Source organism: Blennius ocellaris (genome assembly GCF_963422515.1).
Source record: "Blennius ocellaris genome assembly, chromosome: 9".
NCBI lineage: Eukaryota > Metazoa > Chordata > Actinopteri > Blenniiformes > Blenniidae > Blennius > Blennius ocellaris.
The window spans coordinates 24,807,779-24,832,859 of record NC_137658.1 but is presented as its reverse complement, the minus strand read 5'-3'; the positions used below and the strand labels follow the sequence as shown (position 1 = coordinate 24,832,859).

Sequence of the window (25,081 nt, the reverse complement as noted above, 5' to 3'; positions counted from 1 at the left end):
GATGAAAACAATTTTTGGGACAAAGCAGCCTCAGTAATCACAACAGTGCAGCCACTCGTGTGTCTTAGCCAGTCAATGGGATATGGGTTGAGGACTTGTGGAGTCAAGTGGTTTTGAGCCCAAGCTTGCTCATTGTAACAAAGCAATTATCAGTCATTTCACTGCTGTTTATTTCAGCTATAAATGGCATTATGATCATACCGCAAACAATTTTTTTAAGAGAAACATTTGCACATATTGTATAGGTTTTATTTTTTGGAAATGTCACAATAGCAGACACACACACGCACGCACGCACACACACACACACACACACACACACACACACACACACACACACACACACACACACACACACACACACACACACACACACACACACACACACACACACACACACACACACACACACACACACACACACACACACACACATAGTTTTCTCAGTCCAGAGAAAATGTGCACAGACCAGGTCAAAGAGATGTTTGTCAACATCAAGTGCAAGAAGCAGAGATGGAAGCTGCATGCTAAAAAGCCCCGGCCTCTATCAAACCAATCAACTGCCTCTAAGAAAATGAGAAAATGTGGTCAGGGCTCAGACACCTGGCACTAAGTCTCCACATTTACCCTCACTCCCTCGTTATCTCACGATCTGCCCTCACACAGCTTCATCAAGACAACAGCAAGCTTTGCATATGGAATCATTGAAATCAATCTTTCTGCCAGTTTGTCTCCCTCTCCACTTTTTCATTAGCTGAAACAAATAAAGGGCCCTCATCCAGCGGGAAATGTGCTTTTATTGGATGCTGCAGCCACGGATACAGGATGTGGGGAGAGATTTTTACACTGTTTGTTGATATCTTTGTTAAAGCCAGCCCAGATGCTTTCGCTGGAGAAGGGTTGCATTTCCTCCTCAATCACAGCATACGGGTCAGTGTGTGCACCTGCTGAACCCCCCCACCTCTGCCTCCAACTGGCCAGACAACACCACAAGACAATCCCCCCATGACATTTCTCATTCTTTCCACCGCTGTTTTTCACACGCACACACACACACACACACACACACACACACACACACCTCACTCAGAACCAGCTCAGACAAGCCCAGTAAATCAGCATGCCAGTAAGTAGGTCTCACTGACCCCTCAGGATCCATTGGTGCCTGGATCTCTCTGGATCATCCAGTCAATACATCAATATCCATCTTGTGCTTCTTGTTTTAAGACCCCCACTCTCAAACCCACATTCTCCGCACCGAATGTCAAACGAAGATTGAACTCATCAATTACAAGCAGGCATATGTGTGTGTGTATGCGTGTGTGTGTGTGTGTGTGTGTGTGTGTGTGTGTGTGTGCGTGCGTGCGTGCGTGCGTGCGTGCGTGCGTGCGTGCGTGCGTGCGTGCGTGCGTGCGTGCGTGCGTGCGTGCGTGCGTGCGTGTGTGTGTGTGTGCGTGTGTGCGTGTGGCTCATTTGCTGCCATCCACATGAGTAAGCGCGATACACACACTCACATATCAAACCACACACACATGTTCATTTTCTCTATCACAGACACAGACCACAAATGTCCCACTCTCCCATGGGATTAAGTAGAAGTGGGTCATGAAGGGAAAGGAATGCTACTAAAAAGGTGAGAGAAAAAACTGAACAACAAGTTTATACATACAAAAATCTATAAGCCACACATCAGCTTGCTGGCATACACCTGTCAGCTTGAATAGTCTTTCCAGTCAGACCTTCACTGCTCTGCTGGAGCCATGCATGGTATGTCAGGATAATTCAATGGCTGGCTGTGCAGAGCGGCCATGCGGTAACACTGCAGCTAAATGGACGACATACAGATTTCAGCAATGATTATTCTTTCTGCTAGCACCTGAAATGATGTGTAGTGGAGCTGATTAGTCGGGTCAATACATCTGGCAGGTGCACAAACCACTGTTCATTTTGCAGTAGCTCAGCACACACAAATAAAAATAGAATAAAAAAGAAAACAAGTGGAGTGAGAGAGGCCAAATAATCCACTTTGTCAGGCCTCCTAATTCTGCTCGGCAAAGCGCTGTTATCACAGGTCGGCTTTAGTGTCTCTGCACCTTAAAATGCCTTGAAGGATTCCACTCAGCCCGACTGACATATTGCCATTTCACATAGCTCAGCTTTTCCATCAATAACAGACAAGCGTTTCTCTGATATCGTCTCCTGCGATGCAACGAAATACGAAATATCACTGGACCATGGGAGGTGTTGAAATGTACTGCATAGCATCGCTACACTGCTTTGTTGCAATTTATTTGGATCAAAACACATTAATTATCATTAAAGAGGAAGACCACCTGTTAAGTCAACTATTTCATTGCCTCTACAAAAACAATGCCTTTGAACATGGAATTCAATTTCACAATCCCCCCCCTCCCTTTTTTTTTTCTTTTCTTTTCTTTTTTTTTTTTAACTCATCCCCGTACCGCCAAAGCAGACCAGCCAAGGATCAAGGACAGAGCACAGTGGAGTGTATCTCACCTCTGGCAGTGGCATGCCGTTGATGATGAGGTCTGGCTGCTGGTGCCCCTGCCCTGTGAACGGGTGTTGATAGCCATGGTTGGGAGCTGCATTGCGTGAGTTCTGGTTCTCCACGTTGAGGAAGGTGCTCTCGGAGCGCCTGCAGCCCAGCGGCAGACTCTGCTGGTGGTAGTCGAAGTAGTTGAGCGAGGAGGTGAGAGATGAGCAACTCACCACATTCATCTTGTCTGTCTCCTCAACGTCACGCGGCACCAAGCGGATGTCATTCTTGCTCAGCTTTTTCTTCTTGCTGGACTTCTTCTGGTTGCCATATGAGTACTCCGCCACCCTGCGCAAGTAGAAGAAACTGAACAGACTCAATAAAGCAGTGTTCTGCCTTCCCCTCCTCTGTCCACACGGTCAAAAAGCTTGCCTATCATGCCAGCTAGGCGCTGTTCAACCATGGGTACCAGACAAAGGCTCATTGCTCTTGTCCAGGGGTGGAATAGTGCACCTCAGTGACTTCCCACTCCCGGCTTGCAGTGGAGCTGTCACCCCATTCTTTGTTTGCATTTGCATGCTCAACAATCGACATGTCACAAACAGGCAGACAATATGCAAACATGCCAAAAACCACGGAAGCAAAGCAAATAAGAACACACGGATACTGAGAAGCACCACCGGTATATGCACTCATATTCAAAGTACACAACCCACACTCATTCCTCTTTTTTTTTTTCTCTTTCAATATCAAGCGAGCCTACGAGCAATACAAGGAGCAGGAGAACTGAAGATTCAAATTCGTTTAGCTGCTCGCGGTAGCTGCTGCAAACTTGAACTGAGTATTTTGACTTTAATAAGAGTAAATGAGCAACACAGCCATGTTTTATCAAAGGATCCTCAGACTGGGGGAAATATCCATTATTTGCGTAGCCTTGCAGTTTTCCACAGGAGAACAGATGCTAAGTACTCAACAGTGATGGCTACAAACCTCACCAGGCATATTCCATATTTCAATGTGAGATTTTTTTTTTTTTACCATCTGCATTTCTTCAAAAATCTGGAAGAGGCTGTTTTTAATCGAATGGCACATAACATATGGTTTGAATCCCACATTAAACTCACAACAACACCAGAGCCAACCAGTAAATTGCAATATCTGGAATGTCTCTGTTCCTGTCTTGTCTGAAATGTCTCTGCTTTACTATGCCCCACTGGCCCCTGTTCCTCACTAAAACACAGCACTGATCCTTTGTTGCTTCTAAAGTCACACTCGCTAAGAAGAAGCATCGTTATAGTTTGCCTTTTTTCATTTTTCTTTTAGATTGCATCTTGGAAAAAGAAAAAGTTCCCACCTTCATTCTGCTTCCCTTTGATTCAGAGGAAGGAAAGTGGGCAGCTGCAAGGGTAGAAAATACCCCCAACTCTTTCTCATTCATCATTTAAACATGTTTGTCTCTCCACTTTGTGCCCAAATTGAAATCTGGGAGCGGAAATCTTCAGAGTCAGACCAACTGACAGAGGACAAGCAATAAATTGGAGATAACTGCTCCTGATATTCGAGGTGGTGACTGAGAAGCAACGCACATCAGTGTTGATTAAAGCACCCAGCAGGGAGAGTGGCTCACACTAGGAGAATAAAGTCCCAGGAGCCGTTTGGAATTTTGAATTTGTTGTTCTGTATCCTTGTTTCTTCTCTGGGTGGAAATGAATGACTGTCAAAAATATATGACAAACTTTCTGGCCTAAGTTGTCAGAATATTGATTTCTTTGTATTAAAAAAGACATTTAGATAAAACTTTGAAAGCCGACAGTACAAAGCTAAAATTATTTTTCTTCCCCACCACATCCCTGCAATCAATAAAACATAGAACATATCTTGTTTCTTTATTTCACCAGAAAAGCTGTTAGAAGAAAAAAAGAAACACAAATCCTCATCAATATTGAGAAAAAAGGAAACCCAATCAATGTTAAAGGAGTTTTTAAACTTTTTCCCCCCCTTCATGGGCATCTATGCTTGAAAAATTGAGCTAAGTTAAAATCAACAAAATTATGTTTGGAGCAAAATATGATTATAGCTTCAGGTTAAATTCTCAAATCCAATCTATATGTAAATTTATAGGGGTAATGTGGCAGTGGGAAATCAAAGCCCTAACTGATGTTCAGATTGATGAACAAAACAGAGTGTGTAATATACAAGGTCAGAATGATAATAATCTGCTCTTTTCAAAGATACTCCACAAACATTTACTGACTGGTATTCCTCACATACTATTTCTATTATTATTACTGCATATAGTATTTTATTTTATTTGCTGGTGCTGCGTGTCCTACCTCAATACAGCTGAAAACGGAGGGAAATCCGAATGATCCTTCACGACTGTCCATAATCACACTAGATTAAAGCTGATAACAGCCAATCAGCCACGGTGGACGTTAAATAATAAATGTCTGGGACTGCTATTGAGCCAGTGGGACGTTAATTGTCCGGCAACACAGCCGCAAATTGAACATGACAGTTGAACCGTCTATTTATGAGTCAATTGGTTACAATGGAAGGATTAAATCCATCAATCACGTTTCCCTAACACGGAACAGTGGGCCTCAGCAGAATGCCTTTGATTTAAAGCAGTCGGGTTTATTTAGGTCTCCCTCGATTTCAGCTGCAGGGGGAAGAAAACCTGCAGTCCTCACATTAGAGCCTCTACATGCTGCATGACTAAAAAAAAAAGCGATGCACGGACACACTGGCAGTTTCAGGCGCCCGACCACGGACAGACTCACGGCGCATCCCTCTCTCTCTCTCTCTCTCGCGCGCGCGCGCACACACACACACACACACACACACACACACACACACACACACACACACACACACACACACACACACACACACACACACACACACACACACACGAGGCGGGGTTCAGTCAGTACCTGCAGTTGTAGGTCCGGATCTCCTTGTTGTCCCTCTTGCATTTGACCGCCACAAAAATCATGGTGATGAAGAGGATGGCCGCGATGGAGCCCAGGGCGATGATGAAGATGAGAGACAGGTTGACAGGTCCAATGGGCTCCTGTGCGTTCAGGTCTGGTGAGAGGTACACCACGATGTAGGCCGAGGCGGACAGGGAGGGCTTGCCGTGATCTCTCGCCACCACCGTGATCTCGTAGGTGGATTTGGCGTTTTCCCCAAACATCCTTGTAGAGCGCACCTCTCCGTTCACCTGGTCGATCTCAAAGAAAGCCCTGTCCCCCTCCGAGATGGTGTAGGTCAGTCGCCCGTTCTCCCCCTCGTCGTAGTCGTCAGCCTTCACCTGGGTCACCATGTAACCCACCCCAGCGTTCCTTGGGATGGAAACCTCCGCGGTGCCATTCACCAGAGGAGGGTTGGTCATGACAGGTGTGTTGTCGTTGACATCCAACACCACGATGCGCACTGTGGCGTTACTCGATAAAGAGGGATTGCCATTGTCTCGGGCCAAAACTTTAAAGTCAAAAGTACGTGTGTATTCATGGTCGAAGGATCTCATTGAGTAAATGCGACCTGACGGATTTATACTGACATATGTGTTAACATCCATGTGCTTAATTTCTCCGGGGACAATTGAATATGAAACTGTGCCATTCATCCCCAGGTCCGGGTCCTCTGCGGATACTGCAAGCAGACACGAGCCAGGGAGGTTGTTTTCCATCACCATTTCTTGATAATGCGGCTTAAGAAAGTGGGGAGGGTTGTCATTTTCATCCATGACTTTTACAACCAGAGATTTCGTGGCGCGTAAAGGGGGGATTCCACTGTCTTCCGCCTGGATGGTCAGGTTGTATGTGTCCTTTTGCTCTCTGTCCAGCCTGCCATCAACAAGTATGGTGGAGAAGCTCTCATATTCTTGTAATCTGAAAGGCACATTGCCCTGCAGTCTGCACTGCACTTTTCCGTTCGCCCCAGAATCCTTATCTGACACCCTCACCAGCGCAATGACATAGCCACGCTGCGCGTTCTCACTAACTTCCACCATCTCCGTGTTCAGTGAGAGTAAACTAATGACAGGTGGGTTGTCGTTCGTATCCATCACATTCACTGTGACTTTGCAGTGAGCCGGTATGGAGTTGGGACCTAAATCTTTTGCCTGCACGTCGATCTCGTATATCTGCATCATTTCGTAATCCAAAACACCGTTGACGGTGATGATCCCGGTTCTGGGGTCAATTTTGAAAGCGTCCCTCGTTTTCTCGGTGACGTAACTGTTGAACGAGTATACCACCTCTCCGTTTGTCCCTTCGTCAGGATCCGTTGCGTTCAGGTCTATGACTAACGTATTAATAGGGGAATTCTCCATCACATTGACTGTATACACCGGCTCGTCAAAAACGGGGTTATTGTCATTAGAATCTATTACTTTTATATTTAACTGGACCGCGCCTATCTTCGGAGGGTCCCCTCCATCTTCTGCGCTGATTTCATATGAATAGTGAGACTGTGTCTCTCTGTCTAACGATTTTTGCACAACAAGCTCTGCGATTTTGGACCCGTCCCCTCTCGTCTTTATTTCCAGTCCAAAAAGCTCATTCGGGGTTATAGAATATGATTGCACTCCAAAGGTCCCCGAGTCCGGATCGCTTGCCCCCTCTAGGGGAAACCTGGTACCAGGGGAGGCGTTTTCAGAAATTTCAATGTCAATGTGACTAGTTGGGAATCTGGGCGCGTTATCGTTCAAATCCTCAATTTCAACTTTGATGACACAGATTTCCATAGAGTTTGACATCACTTCAAGAGAAATAATGCACTTTGGATTTTGTCGACAAACTACATCCCGGTCAATTTTCATTTGGGTTGTAAGGATTCCGGCTGGACTGAGTTCCACCCATCGCGGTTCTGAATTGGAAATAACCCTTAAGTAGGGGGGCTGCGGAGCAATCTGAAATCCTTGCTTTAGTGCGTCCTTTGTCACATTTCCAATCACTGACCCGGGCTTCATCTCCTCGTTTATTCCATACTTGAGGTTGATAACAGCCTCAGTGCCGACCCAAAACAAGAGGAACACAGCAGTTAATTGTATTAAATCCATCTCCTTGGTTTGCATTGTACCTGTTGAGTTTTACTATGTCTAACAAGGACCTTGATAATTACGCACAAGGATGTTCGTCAGAGAGAACTGGGAAAAATATGCAAATGACTCATGTCATTAAAATGTTCGGGAAAAGTGTTTGGGCGATGATTATCTCCCCGTATGTAAATTATATCATGGTGTGAGGGCTATGTTTCTAACAAGTGCCTCAGCCTATTTTACTCTTCTCGGGCAGAGCACATCTCCGGGTCTGGTGCAGCGGACGAAACGTTGTGGTCGACGGATATGTGAAAACATGCTTAACCTTCTCACAATAGTGAATTAGTGGTATAAATCCGTGGAGCTCTCATCAAGCGGCAAACTGCTTTTACGCATGAGTCATATGACGAACTGTCCATTTTCAAATGGGCTGAAAGAGGGGAAAAGACTGCATAGACACAAAAAGGAGAATTCCTGTGCGTAAGTCCACAAAAAATAAAATGTTGTCTTCCGTGCAAATGAAGTGATGAGGCTGAAAAGTCCGTGTTGAATTATCCGGTCAATATTTAAGTCGCATTTCGGTTTAACATCTTGTTGTTGTCAGTGATTAAAAAAAAAAAATCCTCTTCATTGGTTGGTAACAGGCTTTGAAACTGCACGTCTGATAAAAAGAAAAAAAGAGCCAAAAACGATTTGCAGTTACAAAATTATTCAGCAGCCTAAGTCCGTATATCTGTGCCTAAAAGAAGGATGCCACTGCAGGAATGTCTCACCACGCCACTCAAGTCCAGATCACCTTTTTTTGTTGTTGGGGTTTTTTTGTTGTTTTTTTTTTTTAATTTCCAGCAGCTTCACTCTTTCATCCCCTCCGAAAGTCTTGAAGCTTTTACTTACTAATTAATTTCCTCGGATCACACTTGGAAAACACTGCAGGTATCCTGGATATTATTCCACGCAGCACACACACAAAAAAGAATCCGTTGAAAACGTAGCCAAAAGCCAGTGGGATGAAACGATGCCAGAGCCTTGCTGTATGTTCAAAACGCACTTCATGAAGAGCTGCAGCAAACTGAAGCACGGTAGCCTATATCCAGCCCGACTGAGGCAGAGAGGGAGAGAGAAAGAGAGAGAGAGAGAAAAAAAAAAAGAAATCACCACTCGTTGCCAGTAGGCTGTCGAGTTGACTCAAACAAGCGCTCCTCTCGCTTCACTGGCGCACACTGCCGAACGCGCAGCTCCGAACCGAGCGCTCAGTCCCAGGACCCGCAATCCCCTCAGCCAATCAGGGGTTACACAGGAGGACCGGAGCTGCTGGTGGGTGGGGCAAAGTACAGCAGTGAAACACGGCCAACTACCTGTTCTCCTGCAGATGGACGGCTCCGCGGGCAATTACGGCGGCGAAACACGAAGCTGAGTATTGGATGATCGTTGTTGGAGCTGCGGTTTCCCAAAGTAGGGTTTTGGGACCCACAGGGGGGCCCCAAAGAAGAGTCCCTTGGGTGCCACAGGGGGAAAGAAAATAATAACAGACTAATTCCCCCAGTGGGGGCAGAGAGGAGATGTTAAGGATAACTTTTCACAGATTTGTCCTTGGATTTCTCTCCTGCTGCAGCAGTCAATTACCTGTAAAAAAAAAAAAAAAAGTCAGATTTTACAACCCAGATCTTCAGAGTTAAGGATCTGTGCTGGAGGCACAGTGGCATGCTGAGGCTGAGGCAGAGGAGGGGCATCATCGGTGTAGAGTCGGTCTGATTTCCTGCATATTTTATATTCAAGTGGCCCTGTTCATCTGCACACAACTGTTGCAACTGCATGCATTGCGTTACATCATTTACATCCTAACATGGCTCTTTAATGTACACCCCAGCCCAATACCAGCAACACCAGGCAGCATGGTGAGGCAATCCCAATAATGAATAAACAAGCACTTGGATGACGCTTTCACTGTAGCAACATGAAGGGGAGGAATCTTACCACAGGCCAAATCAATATTAACAGTTTTTTCTTTATGAAATTAAAGTGAGTTAAAACCGTTGTCAACAGGTTAGACCTGCTATAACTTGATTACAACAGAAATTTGATGCATGGATATGAATTATTTTATCTATGTGTTCTGCTACCTTCAAATTAAGAAACATTTTATTAATAGGATTGATCATGGAGTGGATGGACATTGACCTCCAACCTGCTGCTAATCACCATAAATCTGGAAACAACTAACTCACCTCTCATTAGTTATTATTCAGAGGGCCTCTTCCCTCTTATCTGCATGTAATTCAGACTGACATCATGTGGTTCTTGTGACGCGAACAATCCTGCACCCGCCGCACAGCCGCAGACATGAGAAGGAGCTGCGGTTCCTATGCAAGGATATAAAGTTCCTGTTGTAGTTCTGCACATATTACAGACTGTCACCACCCTCTCTGAAATCTCACTACACACGCACACACACACACACACACAGTCTCCTCCCATGCAGCCTGCCAGCAGAGCTCAGCCACCATCACATCCTGTGAAGGGCAGGAAGACTTTAAAGTCACAAGGGTGACACCTAGCGTCCGCATCAGCCAGCGCTCCGTTCTGCGCCTCCATTGTACCCTCACACTTATTTCACTCTGATGGAAAACAACAAGCGTGCAACAAGACTAACAATGAAACTCACCGGGAAATCAATTTCCCCTCTATATTGGAATAGAAGTCTGCCGCTTGACCACAATTAATATTCTATCCAAGGGGTGAATTAGTCATGAGCCATACCCAATCATTGTAAATCAATAAAGAGTGATTGAACTCTATATGGAGAGATGCAGTTCACCTCCTTTATGAACATTTCTATTTATTTCAAAAGCTCCAGTTGCACAAGACTAATACACATTTAAACAGCAAATTTACAGGGACCGTTTCTACGCAGACATCAAAAATGATCTTGTTTTCACACAAATAAAAAATATTAATTGTTTAATCTAACTAATTATGCTATATTAATCCCCTTGGGGAAATCCCTTTTTTCCCCCTGCATTGCACAATCTTGTCTCCAGGATACGGAGGTGAGGACCCATCATGGTGCTCCAGGGAGATGATGGGGCTCACAGTCATGACACTTCAGCTGTGGAATTCCAGGACATACTTGTAAAATAGATTATTAATTGCAATGTGGTTCTGGTGGGGAAATAAAAAAAAAAAAAAAAAACCAAACCCGCAAATTCATGATCTCAAGTGTACTTCCCTAACCTCTGCCCTTAAATTAAGTTGTAATTTAATTAATGATACTATGATGATATAATGATCAATGATGCTATATTGAGCAAAGTCTTTATTATACCATTGTTCTTTTGGAGCACTTAAGGTTGCATCATACCACAGCAAATGTGAGCTGGTGAATTGAGGAAACACATTCACTTTCACAGCAATATTGGGCTGTAACAACCAATAATAACAACAACAACAATGACAATATTAATATTTATATTATTGTTATTAATTATAATAATAATAATAATAATGATGATGATGATAAAAATAAGAATATAATAATAATAATAATAATAATGACATATCTTCCAATAATGTATACATTCTAGTGTTTTTCAATGTAGTAAAGCTAATAATATAAGAACTTGCCAATATTGTGATATGGCATTTGAGCCATTATTATAATAACATACTGCCAGTAATCAAATAAGTTAATACATGATTAAAGCAGCAATATCGCAAATAAAACCACATTCCTTGTCAACTAAAGCATTTAAAAAAAAATGAAAAATAGGTGTAGTGGATGGCACAGTACACATATTCATTCTATCTATCTATCTATCTATCTATCTATCTATCTATCTATCTATCTATCTATCTATCTATCTATCTATCTATCTATCTATCTATCTATCTATCTATCTATCTATCTATCTATCTATCTATCTATCTATCTATCCAGCACTCTCTCAATTAGGCTGTAACAAATTCTTGACTATTTTAATACATTATCAGCAAGTTTAAATATTATTGTCTTTATAAAATTCAAAAAAGGCAAAGTATTACAGTGTAGGTAGTTATTCCATTATTTGCTATGATTATACATTATTATGGCAATTTACAATTTCCCACTTAACTTCAGATGCATTGTTTTTTATACTGTGGGGGAAGCCTCGGTAACCACCAGGAAACCAGAGTAACCACAGGGAAACCATGCAAACTCCACACAGAAAGCCTCCCCCACTTACCCCAGCCCTGAAGTTCAACCCCGACTCTGCTTAAAATGCCGCATTTGCATTAATGTATTTTAAATTGCACAATAATGCAACCACACGTTGACAGTCAGGCAAATGTAAACAAAACTACTTGTTTGCTCTCGCTCAACAATTTCCAAGACATGTTGCATTTGCAAAAGGAGAGCGCCAGAAAGATCTTCAAGCTTATAAATTCTTAATGGCAGTGAGTTAAATAACCATAGGCAGTGGCATGGGACTCCTATTTTCCTCAGGGCTTTTCCTATGGCTGCATGTACAACGTAGTGCAAAGTACATGTTGTATTTCCACCACTCTGAAATGATGATACAGAAGCGAGCATTGGCTTCTTGATTGTCTTAGCAGGTGCAAGTCATCTTCCAATCCCAAATGTGGTGGTTCAGTCTCCCACCGTGCCGCGTTCACATGCAGAACCCTCCACAGGCAAGACACTGAAACCAAGATTGCTCCCAAGTGAATGGATGAATGTGACTAACAGTGTGAGGCACTGTGAGACTGCTGAAAGTGGTGAAAAAGCGCAATATAAATGAAGTGCCATTACTACTGAACTACTAAGCTGCATGAAAATGTTATTTCATTCTTGAATAACATCTATTACTCAGAATATCGTATATAAATGGATGTGTGTGCGTCATTGTTTTCATTCAATGGTCATATGGTCTACCATTGTTGTTGGAAGTGAATATTGATGGATTCTGTTCAGGAATGAGCTGGCCCTTGTCAAAAAGGTTTGAGGAATCAAAATGAAGACCTTTGGTGTTTGTGCTGTATGTCCTTGAACATTTCGATCTATTTTGGAGAGCTCCGGTGCACGACGAAGGCTATGAGGGTTAAAAATGTTGCAGATGTTTCCTCCCCCCTGCAGTTGAGCGCAGTGTGAATAAAGGCAACAGCGGTGCCTCGAGCAGCACGGCAGATCATGAAATATAGCAGTAATTTAGCCACAATGTATTTCTTTCTCTCACAGAGCTGTGGCATATTTCATTTATGAGCTACAATCCACCTCAATATACTTCCTGCTGTTGATGTTCCTTTGTGTCCTTTATTGATTTTACCACTAAGTTAAAATCCCTAAATTTTCTGGTGTGACTGGTGCACGGCATTGACCGTTTAGCATCGGGGGGAGGTGGGGGGGGGGGGGGGGTTCCACTGTGATCATTTGTTGGGTGAAAAGTCATTGTAAGAAAGCATTGCGTTTGTGTCCTGTGATTCATTAAACTGTCTGCCTGGGAAGATCGACCATACTATAGCAGAATGGACTCTCGTTTACGGCTGATACACTGATTAGTAGGTGGCGGCATCCCTGAGAAAATGACGTGTAGTTATGTGTCGGCACACACCTGCCCTGCACTTCCGACCTGGCGCTGATGCAGAGGTGTGGCTTGTTGGCGTGAGGCTGCAGTGGTTTGTGCTGTGGGAGTTTCTCCAGCACCTGCTGGGAGTCCTGTGCAGCGCCAAAGGTGAGCATGGTTTCCTCCTACCGGCACACACAGCCATTCACTCCATGTTGTGTATCTGCAGCACAGTGTGCGTTTGGCTGGATGTGGATGGTGCTGCGGGCTCTCCGCTCAGTGTGAGCTCTTCATTTACCCCGAGGTAGGCTTTCTTCCTCCTACTGCCGCCGCTCCATTTTAAAATGAGTTTGAGCGCCATTATTGGCTGTGGTTTATTCAGCTGTCATTGTGGCCTCCTGACTCCTCCCACTCCAACTCACCCTTTGCATACTATAATGGCCACATGTATCTGAACTTAATTTTAAACTTCTTTGCTCAGAGCCACGGTGCACAGCCTGTTAAAGCCGACTCTCACTGCCTGCAGATTCACTGGCTGCTGCGGTAAGACAAACCATCTGCTTCCTGGACAGACATTTCTTCCCCAGCAATAGTGAAACTCACCTGTCCACTGCATCCTTTTTAATGTTTGCTCGAGTTCGACTGATTGGTTGATTGCAGTACCCTTTTTTAACTTGACTATGTAAAATAAAGTGTGGGAAATCACATCTCCAGCTCTGATTTGAGAGCAAATCTGCATGTTCTTTAGTTGTTGTTTTTGTTTTGAAAGCTGTTTCTTGGGGTGAAATGTCCTGGGTGGCGTCAGCAACCTTTTTAATACAAACACCCTACCATACTGCGACAACACATTCTTGTCTTCTCTTCTTCAGCTTACAATTGACATACCTGTACAGCTACTGTCTGAGGACATGCGGTATTTTCCTGCAAACTATATTTCACACAGAGTAAAATTTTAAGTTGATAATTAATGCTCATTACAAACTTGTCAGTGTATCCTTCAACAATGTATACAATGCTGCTAAAACAGAAGTGACCTTACTTAAACTTCCACTAGTCTATTCAACACTTATTATAATTAAGTAGCTTTTGTTTGATCTTAATGAAGACAACATGTCCAAAAATATAAAAAGCGTAGAAAGGTGTTGTATTTGTTCATTGTTCACTGAGAGTAGATTATATTTGAGAGAAAATTACATCATTTTGCAGTTTATCTACCAGAGTATATGAATGCATTCACTGTGTGTAAATGACCAAAGATTTCTTTCCTGGCATTTGTCTGGGAGAAGATTTATTTTAAACTGGAAGATAAATGTGTGAGATACTCTACTCTATGGGAATTGCGCAGCCTCACATCAGTTTTGAACATATTTGAAGCATTTGTGGTGGAAAGCTTGAACCCGCCCAGTTGAAAGCACACAGAATGACTGATTTCATATCAGGTTGTTTTTTTTTCTCGACTGCCAAGGAATGGCACACGTCTGTAGTCTGTCCCTGCTGCTTGCTTGGAAAGGAATATCTAAGCCTCTCTGACAGATGCTGGCATTATCACCTCTACGTCCTGCCCGGCACTGGATCTTAGCCCAAGCACAGGCACGGACTTACAGGAGTTAGCATAAGACAGCAGAGGCAGTGGCGCATTGATTCTGAATGGACAAGATGGCCGTGCTTATTTTGGCTGCGATGAAGATGATGTTATTATTATGGTCCTCATCCATACAGCTTCTTAAAAAATTGATTCTTCCTGAGCACCCCTTGCCCGAGGCATAAAAAGGAAGGGGAACTGACAGGCTTAATCTATGGGCCTCCCGTCAATGACAATATGCCCTCCACTCCCTTCCACACTGTGTCTGTCCATGATACATCAATTAGTATCAACTCTCACCATCCGTCTGAGGGTTCACCGAGTCCCTTGGGCTCGCCAACACGGATGCAACAATTCAACCACAAAATTGGCTCTTTTTCTGCTCTTCAGCAACTTTTTTTTCCTGATGCGCTAGTGGCTGTTATGCAACTTTTAATTCAATCCTAATTTCCCCAAAGCACTGGCGAGGGACTCCATTTTGGCTGAAGTGAGGAATAGAGATGGAGGTTAACTTTATGCTATTCCGTATATAAATGCTCCTCAGTACGATTTCCTCCATTCCTATAACCTCTGTGTATATCAGTAAATGGAAGTAAAGTGTGCGTGTTAATGCTCGAGAGTTGGAGCAGAGCAAACCCTTTTTTTCATGGCCTCTGGTGACAAACCTGTTGGGCACAAATGTTTCCCTCTGTCGCTGAAGAGCTGCTGTCGGGTCTCACATATCTAATCCGATGTGTTGTGCTGAAATGTCAAAGGTTTTCTTGAGTAACCTCCCTCAAGGTTTAATGAAAATTACAGCTCTCACCTCGCTTTGTGCAACACACTGTGGAAAATGGATGCAGCCACTCTGGTGTAGGAAAGGATGTGGCCCTTGTTACATGCAGATGCAAATGAATGAACGGATTGTTGAATGTGGCCGTTTGAAGTTGCCTGGTTGGTGGGGCTTGCAATCATCAAAAGCTGCATTGATTTAATATGCAGTTTGTCGATGTTTAAACAATTAATAATTTGTAAACCAATGACCCATTTGCTTCCAAAGTGAAATATGTTTAAGAGAAGCTTGTTCTATTTATGCATAATTGGTTTATCTATTTATACTGTTAGATAGCAATTACCAGACTTTGTGTACAGTCCTCTTATGTTTACAGCCAATTGTGCTCTCACTATTTCTATTTGAATGTCTGTATGTTAAACAGTGATTTAAACACTAAATTTGTTCAAGGGGAATTACAGTTTAACAACACTAGCAATTTTCCTGTATTATCTATTACTAGACGTTTTGATTTTCTCATTTTAAAGCTGCAGTAGAATGAAATGAGGTTTACAAATTCAATTGTTAAGAGAGTTTTTTCAATCATGCTTTATTTTTGGGTTTTTTAAAGGCAGACATACATATAGCTTAGCAGGGCGTACTATGTACATGGACATAGGGTCCACAGGCACAGACAACCATTCAAACAACTAATGAGATTAACTAGTCAGACAAACTGTACAGAAGTACACATACCATGAAATGTTCACTGATTTCTTCTCATCAGCCTGCATAACCTTTGTTAAAATACAAAAAGATTGTTTGGAGCCTTGTACCATTACTAATTTTGGCCATTTATAGTACAATTTCACACAAATCAAAAAAGTCTTACTTTTGACACAATTTAATTTCCTTTGAGAAGACTGACCTCCGAGAGACATCCTTAAAAGAAATCTCCAAATTGGGAAATCGAAGATTTTATTTTAGCCCTGACAGCTTCAGACAACTCGAACAGCTAAAAGTATCATTGCATTTTTTGTAACAAATCTACTGTATTGATTACTAATTTAGGAGCTGCATGTATTTCAATGCTCGACTGTTCAGACTGTGATATTTAACATTGTGGACTGGACATGAAGCACAATGGGTGTAATCACAGGCACAATGCCGGGCCAGAGATTTCGCTCTGATCTGATTACTGTGGGATGCAAAATCAGTTTTCTTTGTCATAAGGCCTGAGCTTATTCAAGAAACATATAATATAAATAATAAAGGCTATTGAATAACAACACTCTGAAGAGACATTAGAGAGGATCTGTGAGCAGACAAGTTTCTGTTCACCTGGCTTACGGTCAATTAGATTCGTGTTGTTGTGTTTATTCAATGTCAGCTCTGATTAATAGTCACAACATGGTGGATAGAACACCTGAAAATGTAGCGTGGTGCCTGGGTGGGACATTGTTGCCTTCTGATACTATCTCAACAACATGGCACTTATCTCACCAGCCCTCTTGGGGGTGTTTACAGCTGTTTTCTCATCAAGACAAATTAGTGTGACTCTGTACCTTTTCACCCCCTCACAGTGAAGCAGCGAGCGGAGACATCATGGTCACTCCCTCTCGCTGTGCTTTTCAATTGGTGCATGCTTGACCATGCTTAGTGGTGATCTATAGGCAATGATGACACACATCAGTAAATGTGTCCCCAGGTCTTTGTGTTCAGAATCGAGGGAACCAAGAAGAGGGAACCATATTGTTGGTGTTTTTATTCCCCCTCTAATCTGTCTATCTAATCTAATATCCAAAATGCTTTGAGCGGCTGTGGCTGATTTAGATGTGGTAATACTCTAAATCCCGACTAGCCTGACAGGGCTGTGTTCTGTAAAAAGAGAGACAACGAGGGTATACCCACAGATGACGCCTTCCTTCCACACACACACACACACACACACACACACACACACACACACACACACACACAGACACACACACACACACACACACACGATACAGCCTTTTGTCTGCCATTGACTCTTTCTATCGCCCAAACACATCTCACACAACAGCTGCACACATTTTTACTTAAGACTGAAGTCTTAGCGGGAAGGTTACAGTCTCACTCTCGCAAATGTCGACTTCCTGCTGGTGGAAAGGAGGTTTTGTTAAGACTAAAATGGCTCTTCTTTTTACAATGACCATGATAGTGTTGTTAGCAAACCCCAGGCGGGTAAGCACTGCCACCCCTGTGGGCACCCATATGTTGCCAGTGTGATAGATGCAGTGGAGTGAGGAAGGGTCATGTTTCTTACCTTTTCATAATGTGCTACCATGCCTTCATGGTAATGAGGACTTTGCCATATGATTGTGTCAGTTTAAAATGTCCCAAATCATCACCCTAATATTGGGCTCCAAGACAAAGTTAATGTCATGGGAGCCACAAGGTCATCCATTAATTAGTAGGTTTTGTTATCTTACCATCAGCTTGTCAACACCTCATCTTAATTTCACAGCAGAACCACAGAAATGGAGACCTTGAACATTTTGGCTGCTTGTGTTGAGGGGAGATAGAAGGTGAGAGCATGTGTGGGTGTAAGCACATAGACGTGCCCATGCCACTGCGTATGGATGCGAGCGTGTGCGTGTCAACATGGGTGTCTAAAAAGGCATTCTCCTCCTCAGAGAGATGCGAATTCAAATAACAGACACAGAAAGAGAGGGAGAGAGACAGCGAGACTGAGTGAGAGGGAGCGAGAGAGAGAGAGAGAGAGAGAGAGATAGAGAGAGAAAAAATAATCTCATGCTATGTTATCCTTGCAAAACCTGACAAACCACCCCCGAGACTGATCTGGCTTAGCATTCAGTGTGGTTAGGGGCTTGTTTGTGCTGCTATGATTGGAGCAGGCTGGCTAAGTTGGCCTCATAACAGTCCAGTCACAGTGGAGCCCCAGTGGAGTCACGCTGCCTGGGGATGGCAGGCCTGTCTCTATCTGGCCACAGATATCAATAAAGGCAGCAGTGAAGTCTTCTGGGAGGCTGGACAGTCCAAATTCTCTCCCCTGAAGGAGGGTTATTAATTGTCCCGATGTTGTATGTGGTTTGCTTGCACAACATGCTTTTTGTTGGACATTTTGAATTCCAGGCATGTATCCCAGAATGCAATTAGTCCTTCACCATTAGATCAAGCGACACATGTCTTCTTGCCTCATGTCTGGTCTGGAATTACAGCAAGGGGGGGAAGAGAAATTAGTATGGAAATTAGCTGTCTTCAAAGCCTGTGGCGTTAAAGGTGGTCTAAGGTGCAACAGGAAGGTGGCAGTTCCCTTTGCAGATATCCAAGGAACAGAAAACCTTGGAATAAAACAGGACTGACTTTCTTGGAAGACTTTTATTACCTGTGCAATGCAGGATTAAGAAGATGACACATGAAAAGAGCACAGGTTTGTTTGGTATACTCTGATTTTGCATTTAAGGTAGCTGGATGGTAGTACAGTCTCAAACTGATTTCTGGAGAGGTGGAGGTCTTCGCCATATAAAGATATCAAGCTTCACCAAAACAAACGCTTATTCAAAGCTGTTAGGAATGATGAGAAATTAAGACATTAACAAAATGCAGTGAACTGTGCAGGTCTTTAAAGGTTCAGAAACGTTATTTCTTAATGTAATAAAAATATGCATTTTGATGGTTCTCAGCAGGCTGTTTGCTTTATGTCGGTATGTCTGAGGCAGTTTTCAGTGAAAGTATTCAGAGCTGACCGAGCGAACTACCTCATACACATAAACACACAAGATCCCAGTAAAGGCCATAATTATCAAAGCATTGCATTCACAAGGCTGAAATACACCATACAAACGTAGCAGAACGGTACCTTGTGTTGAAGCTTTTGATAAGATCTTAAACACTAAACTGGGTTTGTATGCAGCCAGAGCATTCAAGAAACGTAAGTCCCTGCGTTTCTGTGTGAGCCACTGAAATTTGTATCCCTCAGAAAATATAAACATTGACGAAAATTGGGTTTATAATTCATAAAGCCAAGCGAGGCATTTATATCTAGAGTGCAGGTATATTACAGGGCAGCTGTGTGCTGCATTCGTGCCAAAGGTGAATGCTCATTAGAGATCTGCTGTCGGCTGTAGTGAACGTCGTCCTGCGGAGTTGGATGTGTGGTAAGTTGTGAGAGTCCAGCATTAACACTTGCAGTGTAGCCTGTAGTCCGGCAGTACGCTGTGTTTAAGTTGATTTTCTGGTTTTTATCTATCGAAGGAACATCTGGAGATTGACTTGGTTTCTTCAGGCAGATTTTAATGGAGTTATTGAATTAGATCGCAAGGATTGGTCACACACACAACTGTCATTCAAAGAGTGTCACATTACAATGTCAAAGCCTGCCCAATTTATTTGATTATTTGGTATTTTTGAATAGCTGCTTTTCTGGTCTGTAGTTTCTGAAGAAGGTATTGATGATATTGATTAACAGGTGAAAATGCTCAAATGAATATTCAGCAGGAGCCTGCAATTATTGCTGAATGGTAGAAAATGTGCAAACAGAAGTATCTCAGTTGGAGCCAGTAGAAGTCCTGGTGAGGTGAACAGAGGTTAATATATAAAGAAAAATTAAAGAACAGCTACCAGTCATCTGGTTGGCAACAATTCATGTAAAAGAGTCACCTGAATCACGATCTTCAGACAAGAAAAGAAACTTCTTGATTAGTCTTTATTTATCGTTGACAAATAGTGGCATTTGTGTAGGAGTCACATTACGAGAAGGGTAAAAGTATTGCAGAGCTTTCTAAAGGTCACATATAATTATAAATATCACAGACACATTTAGTATCAGATCCATTTCTGTTTTTTTTAACACGTGCCTGCTGTTTTCTTTTAATATTGCCTCAAGGTAAGCTATGGTCATCAATACCTGAATATTTAAAATAATTGCTCTTTCTTGCTCCTCCTGGTTTCATTATCTCTCTTGTCTGTTGTAGGGTGGTGGTGCCTGTTTTGGCAGGAGGCATGGCCCTGAGGCTATGGGGATTCCTTTCCCCCATGTGTCAGCTAATGTTTACCGAGGCCTGAGGACTCAGGATGGATCACAGGATTTCATAATCCACTGCCCGTACAGTGGAGCAAGGGCAAAAAAATAATTTTCTTTGTGTCAACAGTTGTTTCATTCATGGGTAATTTCCCCATAGCTAGCCTCATGCAGCCCAGAGATAGAGAGAGAGAGAGAGAGAGAGAGAGAGAGAGAGAGAGAGAGAGAGAGAGAGAGAGAGAGGAAAAGGAAGAGATAGCAAGAGAGATGTTCACACTCAAGTGCTCAGCTTCCCTGGAAACTGCTTCATGATTTGGTTGTAAAGCCTCGCTATTTGTATTCCACCTGAGTTGTTCCCCCTCATTCATGTGTTTTAAGCAACCTTGTATTTGGATTTATGAGCACTACATAGAGTCAGGTAGATGCAGATGATATCAGCTGATCTTTAAGACTGAACGAGGGGCAATGGGTACATCTCGTGAAGTGCCACTCAACAGTTTTCCTCTTGCTTCCTCCATTTTCCAAGACATATAGTTCAGGATCAATGCACAGTGGAAGTGAACCCAGACCTGAGTATTGACAGGGCACCTCTGAAATGCAATAAGTAAGATATTTCATATGGTAAAGACCACCTGTGCCTCCTCCATAATGTGTCCTTTTTTATGTTCTGACATGGTTTGGCTCATGTTTTTCCAACAGGGTTTTTTCACACATTAGAATTTCATTGCTTGGAGAGTCGCGGCTCTTGAATATCTACAAATCACAGGTGGCCTTCTTTTCATTCAATGTGTGTCTCCTTGCCATCTGAGCAAGATGTTGAATGTATTTCTTCTCCATAAAACTTTAATTATTTTATATTTTTAGTGCGTTGTTTTCAACCTTGTTAATTAGATTTCCATTTTTTTGTCCTATTTAACTCATTGCCATGTTGCTTTGTGCAAGACTGCAGGGTACTTCTGAATTATGCACTCTGCAGCTATCACACACACAGAACATTTTTCTTTCCACTGCCCACCTTATTAAGGCCAGTCAAACAACAGTGGAGGGAAATGAACAGATTCTTCCAGCCACTCCTGAAACCACAATGTTAAACTCCCCCATCAATATGTGTTTATACCGTTGTCAGTGCTACAACCTGATGCTCCTCCGCCGTGTCCCTCAGTGATCAAGGAGGTGAAACAAGCCCGCTCCGCTTGTGGGCGAGCCATCATGGCCCATCACAGACCTCAGGATGTACACTCACTGCATACCCCTGTACTTATTCTCTCCTCAGATTGTGACTGGTATGTGGGCTGCGCAGGACTGCAAAGAACAGGATCATCTTAAGGTGGATAAAGGAGAACCTTCACTATCACAACCCTGTGGATCAAATGGTCCCTCCTCTAGGCTGATATGAGAACAAACTGCATTGCAGGAACAGTACATGAGCAGTGCAGGCAGCGAGAAAAAAAAAGATGAATTGCTTAGCATTATATCAATGTCAATACGACACTGATAGTTGACAAGTTTGCTTGAACTACAGTACTACGGTTTTAATACTTTGTCATCAAACTGCATGCATATACTGAAATGAATCAGCCAAAACATCCCGATTCTAATAATGGCATAAAGAAAAAAACAATAGGCACATTAATTATTAAAGCCAAGACAAGGAAGCAGAAACAAAACATTAAAAACATCCTGTACTATTTGTGACCACCACTTCCAGCTGCTTCTTCTGTACCACTGCATTCAAGACACATTATAGTGCTCGTAAAACTAAACATTCAAGGAGGAAAAATACAATCATCTCAGCATCTAAGTATGAAATGTTGTGACAGCTTTGGTATCTCTTGTTTGCCAAAATGGACATTTCACCCAACACAAATAGTTTTGTCAGCAACACTGTTGGTGCTCCAGTGCAAATAGAATTCAATAAAATGTTGATAGCTGTTGATTTAGTTAGTTTCCCAAGCAAAGTCTTGTAGAAGTTGGAGGTCAGTAGAAGTCAGAGTATCAATGTACTAAACAGGAAAATGACTCAGCACTGTCTTACTTTTGCATCTTTGTATTAAGTTCTTCCTAAAGGTGACCTGATCAGGCATTGCTCCAGCTGCACCAAGTCGGGATAAAGTGTGCCCCCTAACCTTTCGTGTGATTAGAGAGTCGAGTCATTCACCGAGCGTGCTGTACGGCTCTATATTGCCATACACCACTTTTCCTCACAAGTTTACAGTTTATCATACTGGCATTTTCTGTATGCACACTGTCAATAGCAGCACTGTGGCCCTTCCTGTGTGCATGAGTTACTTGTGAAATATAGATTGCTGTGAAATGGCATCAGAGACCCTTCCACAAGAACACATGCATTGATTTAATTCCTGTGTTCGCATATGTTTCATTAACTTTTGCAAGAAAGTGATTGATTTTAACAATATGAGATCTAGTTCAGCTGGGGGCAGTGTTAAAATTGAATTTAGGTCTGGGGTTGATAGACTGCTTGTTTTTACAGTATTTACATTAAGTGTGTGTGTGTGTGTGTGTGTGTGTGTGTGTGAGAGAGAGAGTGAGAGACATGTCTTACTATCTGCATCACGTTTACAGGGCACTTTTCTTTTTCACACCAGGCACAGAGAGAAAAGGCCTGGTTTCATTTTCACATGGCTGAGCCCAACATGGAGTCTGTACCAGATTTGCTGTCGCAGTTGTAAAGAGTAATTTATGTGAAGCCGACAAAAAAACTGATAAGAAGCGGTTAGTGAAGAAACCACAGGATGGGGGTACGGAGTTCAGAGGGGGACATGTCAGGGAACAAACAGTTAGGCAATGTGGAAAACAGGTTTTTCTTAAAAGGAGTTTTTATTTACTCAAAAAAATACAGAATACCAACTTAAGTTTCTATGACGATAAAAGAGGTCAACAAAACAAACTCAAAATAACTAACAAACTGAGGTATTACACTATAAACTGACTTGACAGAATGAGCCATGAGGGAGTATATATACGGTAATGGCTGGGTAAAACCAACTAAGACAAAAGGGGGAAACACCAATGACACTACATAAACTAATAATGGGGAAAACTACCTAAACTCAAAAATCTCCCTCTGCCATGGCAAGAGATGGTATGGCTGATTGATTGGGCGTTGGCATAAAAGAGTCTCTGGTCTGTTTCCCCACCTTTTGGCTCAGTATGACTCCTCCCATCAGCAGGGTAACAAAACAGAAAAACACAATTAATACAACAGAAATGTGGCAATGATAGTCTTTCAGCGTGAAAATGTGTGCACTTCATTTAACAGTGTAAGACTAGAAACAATAAATTATAAATAAATGGAATAAATCAAATGTGTGGTGTGGACATGAAATGTTTGGGGTGTGACTACAAAACAAACAAGGAAGTGAGGTGAGGCTAATTAATGGCATCACCTTCAGCCTTCACTGTGTGGACTTGTCCATCACAGGACAACATGATGAAAAACAAGAGTATGGATGGATGGATGGATGGATGGATGGATGGATGGAAGCATACATTAGCCAATAACAACAATATTGTGAATGTGAATTTAGAGTTACATGAGTTTCCCTGTTATGGTGAAAGTTGGCCTTACTTCACTTTTTACATGTTTTGCTGGTGAATTCATCTAAATTGCAATTAATCAATCCCACATGCCCCCCACATCTCCCCACCCACCCTCCAGCAAACCACACCCTGGATATTCAAATAATAAAGCAACATGTTTGAAGTTCAATAGATGAGCATGGATATAACATCCATTTTGAACCACAGCAACAGTAACATCTTAATTTCCCAAACAAACGGCAGTGAGGCCGGGGTCCTGCACAGCGACTGCCCCACCTCTCTGGAAGCTCACAGCTCCTCAGTGTTAGATAAGGCTGTAATAAGATATAGTCAAAACCTGACAACTAATCTGATATTTCACCTCGGTGAGAGATGGGAAAGATATAAAACGTATTAGAAGTGGGCACTAAGAGGATTAGAGTATGGAAACGGATGTGTGGCAGCATTTTAATCCACTCATGCTTAACCCTTTCAAGCTCCCCAATCTGTCACATAGAAACAATGATTATTTCGTCTTGCTTTTGATGAAACCGCTGCTCGTGTGGCAGACCAGCACCTCTCCACACACACACACACACACACACACACACACACACACACACACACACACACACACACACACACACACACACACACACACACACACACACACACACACACACACATTGTTATTATTATATTACAGGTGAGTGTTGGGCTGACGGCGCCGGACTGTGGTGAATTACTCTTGATTGAAGACTGTCATTTTGGTGGTCAGTTGTGTGTGTCCATGCTTTCACTTCCATGTGCTGGTTAAAGCAGCCACCCTGCAGCCTATGATCCATTTTTCTTTTTACATATGTGCGAACGTGTCCTGGTTTGTGTATACACCAGGCGCTTAGTGGCTTAGTGCAGCCTAATCTCTCATAGCCACACTTTGAGGATGCAAGATTAAGTACAACCAGACTGTAGAGGGCAATTAATCTTCCTTCCATATCCAGGCAGCCGTTTTAATTTGAGTGTGGGCCGATCATTGCCAATGTGCTCTGTGTGAAAGGTGAAAACACACGTCTTTGACCTTTTGACATATGTTAACACTGA

The 25,081-nt window shown here is 42.7% G+C and overlaps 1 protein-coding gene across 2 annotated transcripts in view; it reads right to left on the bottom strand.

Annotated features, from left to right (window-relative positions):
* The window catches only part of pcdh19 (protocadherin 19), a 55,546-nt gene extending 47,807 nt beyond the window's left edge, over positions 1-7,739 (bottom strand). Inside the window, exons 1-2 of one of the 2 annotated variants that reach the window (XM_080502648.1) lie at positions 5,434-7,739; positions 2,518-2,863 (exon numbers count right to left, since the gene is read on the bottom strand). In XM_080502648.1, the coding sequence (XP_080358774.1) occupies positions 2,518-2,863; positions 5,434-7,580 (2,493 nt within the window). In that variant the 5' untranslated portion in view covers positions 7,581-7,739. The remainder of the gene's footprint in view (positions 1-2,517; positions 2,864-5,433) is intronic. The other variant, XM_080502649.1, reaches the window with a different exon arrangement.
* Positions 7,740-25,081: the final 17,342 nt, after the last annotated feature.